At 50.0% G+C, this 11,163-nt stretch overlaps 1 protein-coding gene across 1 annotated transcript; it reads right to left on the reverse strand.

Annotated features, from left to right (window-relative positions):
* Window positions 1–163: 163 nt before the first annotated feature.
* PSMD8 (proteasome 26S subunit, non-ATPase 8) lies at window positions 164–6,982 on the reverse strand. The gene is made up of 7 exons (XM_025854360.2): window positions 6,605–6,982; window positions 5,514–5,586; window positions 5,294–5,396; window positions 3,840–4,005; window positions 2,735–2,835; window positions 1,444–1,555; window positions 164–712 (listed from the first exon to the last, which is right to left on the reverse strand). Exons 1-7 carry the CDS (start codon window positions 6,965–6,967, stop codon window positions 575–577), a joined length of 1,056 nt encoding a protein of 351 aa, XP_025710145.1. The 5' UTR covers window positions 6,968–6,982; the 3' UTR covers window positions 164–574.
* Between the last annotated feature and the right edge of the window lie 4,181 nt (window positions 6,983–11,163).

Consider the following 11,163-nt stretch of genomic DNA (forward strand, 5'->3'; position numbering starts at 1 on the left):
GAACTTCAAGGCAGGAAACACAGGCTGGGGGTGGTTCAGAAGGTCCTAAGTTACAGCACTGGCTCAGGAAGGATGGGACAGGGCAAGCCCATGCCGGCGCCCACACCTATTGTTCCACAGAGGTCTCAAACTGGTAGCCCACAGACAGGTTCCATTTCGCACGTCATTGAACAAACTGGTTTAATTGCAAACATTTTAAAAATTGTGACGCGTCACCCCCTTCGCTGAAAAACTCGTGCCTTGGCCTGGCATTCCTGTGGGTCCACAGCTGGCTGCAAGCCCTCTACCTGGAACCTGGGCTCCCCTGCCACTGGGCCCCTATGATGCGCTGCCATTGGACAGCTTCAGCCATGGCCGCTGGACAGAGGCTGACCCAACAGAGGGTTATCTCAGCTCCCAAAGGGCCCCCAGACTTCTAAGTTCTCCCGAGATAAGGAACTTGTCTCCCCACCATTCCACCCGGGGAGACAAGGGCCTAGAAGAGAGAATGTCAATCCACCTTTATTGGAGGAAGCCCTGCCCTGCCACTGCTTTAAATACGGCAAGCCCGGCCCCAGCCCGGCACCGGGCAGGCTCAGACGATCATCTCCAGCTGCCGGGCATACTCGATGACCTGCTTGGCCAGTTCCGTGGAGGGGATGGTGGTATCTTCTGGCTTCTGCTGCTGGCTGGCAAAGCTGTAGTAGTTGTTGAGGCCCAGAACCCACCCTCGCTGCAGGAAGGGAAGGGTGACAGATGGGTGGGGTGATCGCACAGGCTACCCCCCACCACCCCACAGAGCCAGCACGTGCCTATGTGGGCCCTGGCTCCTGTTCCTCGCCACCCCTACTCTACCCACACAACTCTAGACCAGTAACTTCACCTCTCTGTGCCCCCGTTTCTCCGTGTTTGAGACAAGGACTCTTATCACACACCTCTCTGGGTCTGCTATGAGAATTCAGTGAATCAACACCTCTAAAGTTGCTGAGAAGTGTTTGGCCATGTAAATGATCACTAAATGTCAGCTGTCACCATAGCTCAAGTTCAATTTCACCTCTTCCAGTCTGGTCTTGACCCTCCTTGGTTACCGGGGTCCCTACACCCCATGCCCCAATGTCTCCAAGGGCACGACTCCTGCATAAACAGCCCAGGCCAAATGAGGCAAAGGCTCGCGGAGAAAAACTCTAAGGAATCCTGTTAGGGACAAGAGCTCAACAGGTACTGAGCGTCAGTGTCCATCTCCACCTCCTGCCAGGTGCTCATGCTAAGCTGAGCTCATCCCACATGTTAAATTCTAGCCCCATTCTACAGATCGGGAAACTGAAGCTCAGAGAAGTTCAGCAACCTGCCTGTGGTCACACACCTGGATTTAAACATGTGCAGTTTTGCTCCAGAGTCCCTCCAGAAAATCCTACTATGAGTGCACCCCTGGCCCCACAGCCCCTCGCCCTGCGCCCCAGCCACCTTCTTGGCGTAGTCGGTCATCTTTTTGGGTGTGTTGAAGAAGAGGATCCGGGTGGCCTCAGTGAAAAGGATTTTCTCATAGGCCTTCTCGATGCACCCAGCAATCTCATCCCTGAGGAAAGACAAGGCTCTCATTACTGAGCACAGACAACTCTTCAGGCCTTGTCCTCCCAGGCCTGACACGTGTGAGCTCTGACAGTTCAGCACTGACGGCTGGAACATGCTTCCTGCCCTGTTTCATCCAGGCTTGGAGAGGGGGAGGAGCTTGACCAGAGTTGCAAAGCCAGGGCAACAGCAGGGTCCAGATCTCTGAGACTCCTGGGCTCAAACTCTGAATCCCACTCCCAGCCATGAGGACTTCAGGCTGTCTGAAACCCAGCCTAGGATTCACACGAGGGAATCTCTTTACAGACGCCCCCCTCCCCACACACACAAGGATGCTGTGCCCCATTTCTAGATCTGATCTTGGGAGGGTTCCTTGCCACCCGTTAAGAGGCATCAAGATCAATAATGAAGTAGAAAAACATCAAAGGATCAAGTCACTGAAAATGAAGGAGTTAGCTCCAGGGAAAAGTTAGTGACAGGGAGCGTGCACCCATTTCTGATGTATTTTATCTCTTAGACCAAGTGGCAGGTATACAGACATTCGTTATATATTATTCCCTGTTCATTTTAGATAGCCAAATATTTCTCACTTAAAAATAACCTAAACTCACTAAGCCACCTCTCTTCACTTCCACCACAACTCTGAGCTTGGCTTTGCCATCCAAGAAATGGAAACCCATCTCAGTCTGGTACTTTGCCTCCATGAACTGGCTCTGCCACCACCTGGACCCTTTTATTCTTCAAGGGATGTGTAAATGTCATGCCCACCTGCCCATGTCATGTCACTAGTGCATGGAGCAACCCCTGAGCGGGACTTAATGGCCCCATTCTAAGGAAGAGGAAACAGAGTTCCACAGTTTAGGAGACCTGAGGTGAGGTCACATGCCTCATGGACTGGAGCACTCCTAAGCCAGGCAACTTGGGTCTTGCCTCCTGAGCACTGTCTGGGTGCCAAGCCCAAGCCCGGATCGTATGCGCACACAGATAAGCAGCCCACAGTGAGATGTGGCCTGTTTTCCACAATCTCATGACAAGTTCCAGTTCATAGAAAAGGAGAACTGATGTGCCCAACCTCTCCAGACCTCAAGTGGCCAGAATGCGATTCAACTCAGGGCTGTCTGACTCCAGAGTCCAAGCTCTTTCTGAACCCCACAGGACCCTGCCCATCCCCCCCACACACACACACCTGATAGTGTCAAGCAGGATGTCAATGAAGAAGGTATAGCTCTCAGCAGGGATGTTGCCTTTGGCCAGGAACACCTTGTTATAGCTGCCCTCCATCAGGTACTGCAGAGGCCAGGGGTGGGGAGGAAAAGAGGGTGGGGAGCAGGTAGCACAGGGGCCTATCAGCTGAGGCCTCACCACGTTCCCAGTGCCTCCATAATCCCCTCTGCTAGAACACCCTTAGTGTACAGTCACGCATTCCCCAGGCCGACTGAGCACCTTCTCTTCCAGGAAGCCCTCCCTGGTGTGTACACATACACGCACTCATGCACATTCTTTCTCCAAACTGCTCTGGGCTGATAGCTAATTATCTTATCTATTCTCCGATCACAGGAGGGAGACAGGAGGGAGACAGAGCCGATCCACCCCGGGCTCACGCCTCTACTCCCTTGCTTGAGTTTTGCTGCTGGCTGTAACTGCTCTCTCCCATCTTCTCGTCACAGCAAAATCCTCCCAGGAGACGTCAGCTCTAGGGACTACTTCCTAACCTTCAGTACTAAAGTTCTTCCCTGACCACGCTCACCTTGTTCTAGAAACACTGTTGTCTTTACTTACCCTCAGCCACCCCAGGCAGGTTTCTGCCTTGGGACCTTGGACTGGCGGCTCCCTCTCCTCAGTTCACTTCCCCCCAGATGTCCACATGGTTGGGTTCATCACCTCTTTCCAATCTTTCTCAAATCTCACCTTTTCAGCAAGGCCTTCCCTGACCACCCTACAAAAAAATTCACCCCTGCCCCGACTCTCTACCCTCCTTACCTTTGTTTTACTCCATAGCACTTAACTTCTGACAGACCACAAACCACACAGATTAATCTTTTAGTTTACTGTCTACTTCCTCATCTGAATGTCATGCCCACCAGATCCTGGATTTTAATCTGTTTTGTTTGCAGTACAGTCTGAAAACCAACCACATGGCACATGGCTGGGGCTCAACAGCTGTTGGACAAATGAGCAAATGAGTGCCTGGGCTAAAAGGTGACTCCTGCCCACTCCTCCAGGAAATCTTCCCTAATGTCTGTACCTGCACCACCCCCTTCAGATCCCCCCACCCCCTTCCCCAGCCTCACTTGCTCCAGGGACACAGGATGCTTGATGTATACATTGGTCTGGATGTCTTTGGCAGGCAGCCGCTCCAACTCTGTGTGGAACTCAGCCACCCGGTTCTGAGAGAGCAGGAAGAGGAGGTTGAGGCCCAAGAGCTGGTGCATGTAGGCTGACTCGGGGAGCTGCTCCCTGTGGACCAGGGTGGGAGAACCAACGTAAGGAGGGCTTAAGTACCTACGAGCCCCCCACTCCAGGCTCCACTCCCCACTCCCTGATGACTGCCCTGTGCTGTCCCCTTGCAGAAGTATCGGGTCTTGGGTTTTCAAATGAAACTGAAGCCCAGAGAGGTATGAAGAAGTCACAAGTCATATGGGTCCAAGCAGGTGACCTCACTTCAGTAAAGGGACCCAGCCTCAGTTTCCCCAGATGTAAAATGAGTACTACCACAGCGTCCATCTCATAGAAGGTAGGTCAAGTGAATAAGGGTTAAGTGAATTAAATGACTTAACCCAGGTACAGTGATCGGAACAGTACTTGACTCAAATAAATATTCTGCGTTAGCTATGATTATGATATTAAGAGTTATCACCCTTACTTTAAGAGGGAAACTGAGGCATAGGGAGGTGAAGTCATTTGCCCAAGACCACATAATCAGGAAGTGGCAAAATTAGTTTCACACTCAGGTTTGGGGGCGCCTGGGTGGCTCAGTCATTGGGTGTCTGCCTTCGGCTCAGGTCATGGTCCCAGGGTCCTGGGATCGAGCCCCGCATTGGGCTCCCTGCTCCGCGGGGAGCCTGCTTCTCCCTCTCTCACTCCCCCTGCTTGTGTTCCCTCTCTCGCTATCTCTCTCTCTCTGTCAAAAAATAAATTAAAAAATCTTTAAAAAAACAAAAACAAAAACTCAGGTTTGTCTGACTTCTGATGTCAAATTCTTAATCATTAATCCATGCAGGCACTACTGAGTTAAAAAACATTAAGTTTTATATTCAACACATATTCAGTGAATCCCTGCTCTGGGCCCAGCCTCATGCTAGGCAGTACTGGAATGCAGCCGTGACCAAGACGCCTCTGACTTTAGGAGTTCAGTGGGAGAGACTGGGCTGGGATAGGGGAGGCAGAGTCAGAGGGGTCATGGCTGATATAGCATTGGAGGCTGCAGGAAAGTCTGGTCTAGAGCCTGAGAGCTATGGAGAGTCATGACAGGTTCCAATCAGGGTATTGACATTGGGTCAAATTTTAGTGTCACAAAGATTCTACTGGCTGCCATGGGGGATGAACCCAGTACAATCCCAGGATAAGGACCTCCAGGGCAACAGCACCCCCACCCCGAAGCTCTGGGGACAGAGCTAGACAAACAAGGAGTTTCCAGGTGAATGAAGATGATCTGAGCGGCTGGAGAACCAGTGATTAAAAAAAAAAAAAAGGCAACCATATAACCGCCTGCCCCCACCCAATCAGGGGCAGAACCCATCCTCACTTGTAATCGAAGTAGTAGCATTTGAGCTGGGCCATGTAGCGCTCGAAGGAGGGGATGTCCTTGCGCAGGATGCTCCACTGGGCCCCAATCTCCAGAATGTCACCTGTGGGTGACAGGGCAGGTTCTCAGGAGGTGCCTGAGTCCCTCTCCTGACCACCACTCCTGCCATTCCTCCAATCACCCTCAGCCCATCACTCCCACCTGCCCCAAAGACACTCACGGGCCAGAATGAGCTGCTGTTTGGTCAGTTTGGTCCCTGTGGTTGGCAAGAAGTTGAGCTCCAGCAGAACCAGCTGACAAGGAGAGCAGAGAAGGAAGGAAAGAAAGATGGGACCTCAAGTACAGGTTACTTACTTTTGCTAAGCCTTAGTTTTCTCACCTAGGAAACAGAACTAATCATCATCCCTGACTCAAGGCTGTTGTGAGTTTTAAAGGAGTCAATCCTCAGAAAGCACTCAGAATAGGGCCTGGGCACACTGAGTGCCCATTTAGGATGACCTCATGTTACAATTAATAGCCCCACTGGGGAAACAGGAAACACCCCCCATGCCTGACTCAAGGGAATCAAGGGGATGGGGGGACGCTAGCACCTTCAGTTCTTGGCAGACCTTTTCCACAATCCATTGGGTTGGGCCCAGCTATACCTCCCATCCACCCCCAAATCCACACCTGGGAGGGAAGGGAGCTAACATCCCCCATCGTCTAGCCCACACATCACTTATCAGACATGCCCCATTCAGAGACTTAGCTCGGCCCACGATACTTGTACTCTTTCCCAAACACGCTCGGTCTGAAGCACCCTGAGCACCATTCTGGTCCTCTCCTATAAGAACATTTTTTCTAGATTCAGTCCTGTCCTCAAAACTCAGCTGCCCTACCTCTCCCCAGATGCGTCCCTAAGTCCCAGATCTCTCAGACCCTTACTTGGGTCTGGTCTAACCACACAACCCTTCGTCTCAGCCTTCTTTCATCACCCTGTCCAGTCCTCATTCCCCCTTGCTCTCGTCAAGAACCCACCATCAGAAAAACTCCAATACTGCCATCCTGCCGCTCCAGCCAGCTAGGCCTCCGAATACCAAAACTTGAACCCCTCACTTAGTTGTGCCTGAACATTTCCATCACTGCCTCCCCCACCCCCAATGTGGGGCCGTGTTTGATCCGTTCCAAACCTCTTCTTCACCCCTCTAAGCTCGCACTTTGGCAGTTCCGAATCCTTCACCCTACTGGATACCCCAACCCGTCCTGGTGTCGCCCGTGGCGGGGAACTCGGCTAGGTCCAGACCCCTCATAGCGGCCCCCGCCGAACCCTACCTTGAGACGGCCCAGCTCTTCACCGCACTTGCTAAGATTGGGGCTTTTACGGTTCCATTCGCCCTTAAGTTGCTCGTACATGCCGGCTGCGACCTGCAGGACTGCACCCGAGGCCGCCGCAGGGCCCGAGTTCGAAGTGCCCGGCGCCCCGTTCACCGCCGTGGCCGCCATCTTCCGTGATGCGGCAAACCTCCGGCCCGATTTACGGCAGCGTCGCCTACAGACGCTCACCCGGCGGAAGTGGGGCCGGGAGGTGGAGCCCAACGCCGGGGGCGCGGCTACGGCTGCCGACCTCCGCCCGCCGCGGTTCGCGTTCAGCCGCTCTCGGGGAGGTGCCCTTGGAGTCCGGCCCTTAATGAACATGTCAGTCAGAGCTCCGCCTCTGCTGTCATTCAAGATGGTGACCGGAAGTCCCCTCCTGCCCCAACTGAAAATGGCAGTGATCGCAACGCTTCCCCGCCTCCCGTAACCAATATGGCTGCCATGGCTTCAGCTCCCGCGTTCGTGACGCTACATTTCTGTCTTCGAGGTTCCACCTTCACAGAAGCTTCTTTAAGCCAAGAGGGGGCGGTAGTGGAGCTGTGCCATTATTTCCATTTTATAAACAGCCTTTGAAAGGCTGCGTAACCTTCCCAGAGACTAAGCGCTGAGATTTGAACCGAGGTCTTTCTCTCTAGTCTGTCAGTGCATCCTCTACATTTTCTCCAAGCTTATAAAAATATGCACAAACTTTACAAAAATCATCCAGTCTTATGCCTTAAATACCACATATACGCGGAGGATTCCCATTGTTTTATCCCCACTCCTGATTCCTCCGTATATATCACACCTGCCTATTCAACATCTCCCCCTTTCTCAAAGCCAACTCTTCTGTCTTCTTTAGAAGGTCAGCTCCACAAAAGCAGGAATATTTATCGGTGTTCTTTATTTATGTATTCCCAGCATGTGGTACACAGTCAATGAATATTTGTTGAATGAGTGAATGAATGGATATGTAAAATCACCTGTGTCTTTAAAAAGTTTTTTTTAAAGTTTTTATTTCAATTCCAATTAGTTAATAGTGTTATTTTTAAAAGTTTTAAAACAAAAACTGAATCGTGCTACACATATTTTTTTAAAAAGCAAACATGTTTGGGGCCCCTGGGTGGCTCAGTCCTCAAGCCTCTGCCTTTGGCTGGGGTCATGACCCCAGGATCCTGAGATTGAGCCCCACATTGAGCCCCACATCGGGCTCCCTGTTCCGCAGGAGGCCTACTTCTCCCTCTCCCACTGCCTGCTGGTATTCCCTCTCTCACTGTGTCTCTCAAATAAATAAATAAAATCTTGGGAAAAAAAACCAAACATGTTTGAGAACATGTTTTCAATTCTTTTGGGTAATAAACCTAGCAATGGAAATGCTGGATATGGTAATTCTATGTTTAACTTTTTGAGGAACCAGCAAACTATTTTCCACCGCAGCTGAACCATTTTACTTTCCAACTAGCAACATAACGTGTTCCAATTTCTCCACATCGTTGCCAACACTTGTTCTATCTGTTGTTATTTAAATTAACATAGACATCCTAATAGGTATGATGAGATCTATCACTATGGTTTTTTTTAATATTTATTTATTTATTTTAAAGATTTATTTTAGAGAGAGAGACAGAGAGGTGAGAGAGGGGCAGAGGGAGAGGACAGAAAGTGTCAAGCAGACACCACCCTGAGTGCAGAGCCCTACTGGGGGCTTCATCCCATGACCCTGAGATCATGACCTGAGCCAAAACCAAGAGTCATACACTCAACTGACTGCGCCGCCCAGGTGCCCCTTAAGATTTTATTTTTAAGTAGGCTCCACACCCAACATGGGGCTTGAACTTGTGACCCCGAAATCAAGAGTCACATGTGGGTAGAGTACCCACTGAGCCAGCCAGGTACCCCAACTCTCACTGTGGTTTTGATATGCATTTCCCTGATAACTAATGATGTTGGATATCTTTTCATGTGCCTATTGGCCATTTATATATCTTCAGAGAAACGTCCATTCAAGTCTTCTGCTCATTTTTAAAATGGGTTGTTTGTGGTATTTTTGTTGTTGAGTTGTAGAAGTTCTTTTTATTCTAGATATTAGTCTTTTTAAAAAATATTTATTTATTTGAGAGAGAAAGAGATCATGAGCGGAAGGGGCAGAGGGAGAGGGAGAGAGAATCTCAAGCAGACTCTGCTCTGAGCATGGAGCCAGACACTGAGCTCGATCTCACAACCCTGAGATCATGACCTGAGCTGAAATCAAGAGACGCTTAACCAGCTGAACCACCTGGGCATCCCTCTAGATATGTCTTTTTTTTTTTTTTTTAAGATTTTATTTATTTGACAGAGGAACACACAGCGAGAGAGGGAACACAGCAGGGGGAGTGGGAGAGGGAGAAGCAGGCTTCCCACGGAGCAGGGAGCCCGATGCGGGGCTCGATCCCAGGACCCTGGGATCATGACCTGAGCCAAAGGCAGATGCCTAACGACTGAGCCACCCAGGTGCCCCTAGATATTAGTCTTTATCAGACATACAATTTACAAATATTTTCTCCCCTTCTATGGGTTGTCTTTTCACTCTCTTTGATTCAGAAAAGTTTTTAATTTTGGAGGGTGGGGGGATGGGTTAGTCTGGTGATGGGTATTAAAGAGGGCATATTCTGCGTGGAGCACTGGGTGTTATGCACAAACAATGAATCATGGAACCCTACATCGAGAACTAATGATGTAATGTATGGTGATTAACATAACAATAAAAAATTTTAAAAAGAAAAGTTTTTGATTTTGATGAGGTTCAATTTGTCTGCTTTTTCTTTTGTTGCGTGGACTTTTAGTATCATACTTAAGAAATCATTGCCAAATCAAAGGTCAAGATTTTCATCTGTTTTTTTTTCTTTTTTTTAAAGATTTTATTTATTTATTTGACACAGAGAGAGAGAGAGAGAGAGCACAAGCAGGGGGAGCGGCAGAGGGAGAGGGAGAAGCAGGCTTCCCGCTGAGCAGGGAGCCTGATGTGGGGCTCAATCCCAGGACCCTGGGATCATGACCTGAGCCAAAGGCAGATGTTTAACCAACTGAACCACCCAGGTGTCCCTTTCTATTTCTTCTTGAGTCAGTTTTGGTAGTTTTTATATTTTTTAGAAATTTTTCATTTCATCTAGGTTATTCCATTTGTTGCTGTACAGTTGTTCATAACAAGCTCTTATATTCATTTTTATTTCCATAAAGAAGAGATAGATCGGGGCAGCCTGAACGGACTAAGGACAAAACAGGATATTATCACATTTTCCTTATTTGCATCAGTGCAGTTAATATTGTTGATGAGTCTTTACTGCTGATTATTGTGCCATATGGCTTGACCGTCCCTGACCTCCCTCCTGAGGCCCAGATCTGACATTCCTGCAGCCTCTTGGATGGCCTCCTCCAGAAGTCTCTCAGATTTCCCACACCTGCCATGACCCCAAAGGCCTCAGTCTGTCCCCAAAACCTTCTCCTTCTTCCTGGTCATCTTAGGGACAGCCTCTTTGTCCCTCAGTCTTCACGGCAGAGCCCTGGACATTTTCTTTTCTAAGTAGGCTCCATGCCCAGCATGGAGCCCAATGCAGGGTTCAAACTCATGACCATGAGATCAAGACCTGGGCTGAGATCAAGAGTTGGATGCTCAACCAACTGACCCACCCAGGCACCCCAGCCCTGGACCTTTTCCTAAATGCCTCCTTTGCTCCCATTCCCCTCATGGCCCTCCAGCCCCATGGTCTGTTCACTAGGCCTCCTGAGTATCTCTCCCACCTGCTGCCTCCTCCCCTCCCTACAGCAGGCTTTGGTCTAGCCCCATTCTCTTCTGTCCAGATCTCTGGCCTACTGCCTCCCTGGGATCTCTGCCTCCAGTCCTGAGCTGTCCTCCTCAGGAGCACCTTTCTACATCTAACCATGTCCTTTGGCCTCTCAGCTCTGAGTACTCTTCTGATAATTTCCAAGCTCCAAAACATGACCTCAGCGCCCGCCCTTGCCTGCTCTGGAGCTATGCTATCTCATCATGGACAAGCTGGTCCAACTGTCTACCCTGATGTCCCCTCAGAGTATGTGTCCCCTGGGCCTCTACTCCCAGAGTAGGGGAGTAGAAGAGAGTGGTCACAGAACCTCCATAGTCACTTCACCCAAGATCTCTGGTGAGGGACTGGTGTTGAGCTTATTAGGTGGAGAGTGGGTAGAGTACAAGGTGTGTTTGTGTGTTGAGGGGGTGGGTATTTTGTTTTGTTTTTGCCTTTCAGATTTTTCCCTTCTTGACAGCACATTTTCCTTTCCTCAGCTCCAGGGGTGGGCTCAATTCGCTTAAACCTCTGGCATTGTGAGTAGTAAAATGGTGAGCTCAGGACCCATCCCCATCCAATCAGAGTCACCGCTAGGACTTGCTTGGGAATGTTCGACTCTAGCCCCTTCTTTCTCTGGACAATAAGTTATGTGGACCTCAGACTGTGAAGGGGGCTGGCCTGAGGTTAGAGACCACACTCAGAGGAGGTCAGGTCAGGAAAAGCTACAGAGAAATGGAG

This window comes from Callorhinus ursinus, unplaced genomic scaffold, assembly GCF_003265705.2.
Source record: "Callorhinus ursinus isolate GAN/ISIS: 27379988/994484 unplaced genomic scaffold, GSC_fseal_2.0 scaffold61, whole genome shotgun sequence".
NCBI classification, from domain to species: Eukaryota; Metazoa; Chordata; class Mammalia; order Carnivora; family Otariidae; genus Callorhinus; species Callorhinus ursinus.

Coding starts and splice junctions, on each gene's coding strand:
- PSMD8 (XM_025854360.2), bottom strand. CDS start 6,967: ATGTTCATTAAGGGCCGGACTCCAAGGGCACCTCCCCGAGAGCGGCTG. Junction 2,836..3,839: donor ATCCTGTGTCCCTGGAGCAA/GTGAGGCTGGGG, acceptor TGGCCTCTGCAG/TACCTGATGGAGGGCAGCTA. Junction 1,556..2,734: donor ATCCTGCTTGACACTATCAG/GTGTGTGTGTGT, acceptor GTCTTTCCTCAG/GGATGAGATTGCTGGGTGCA.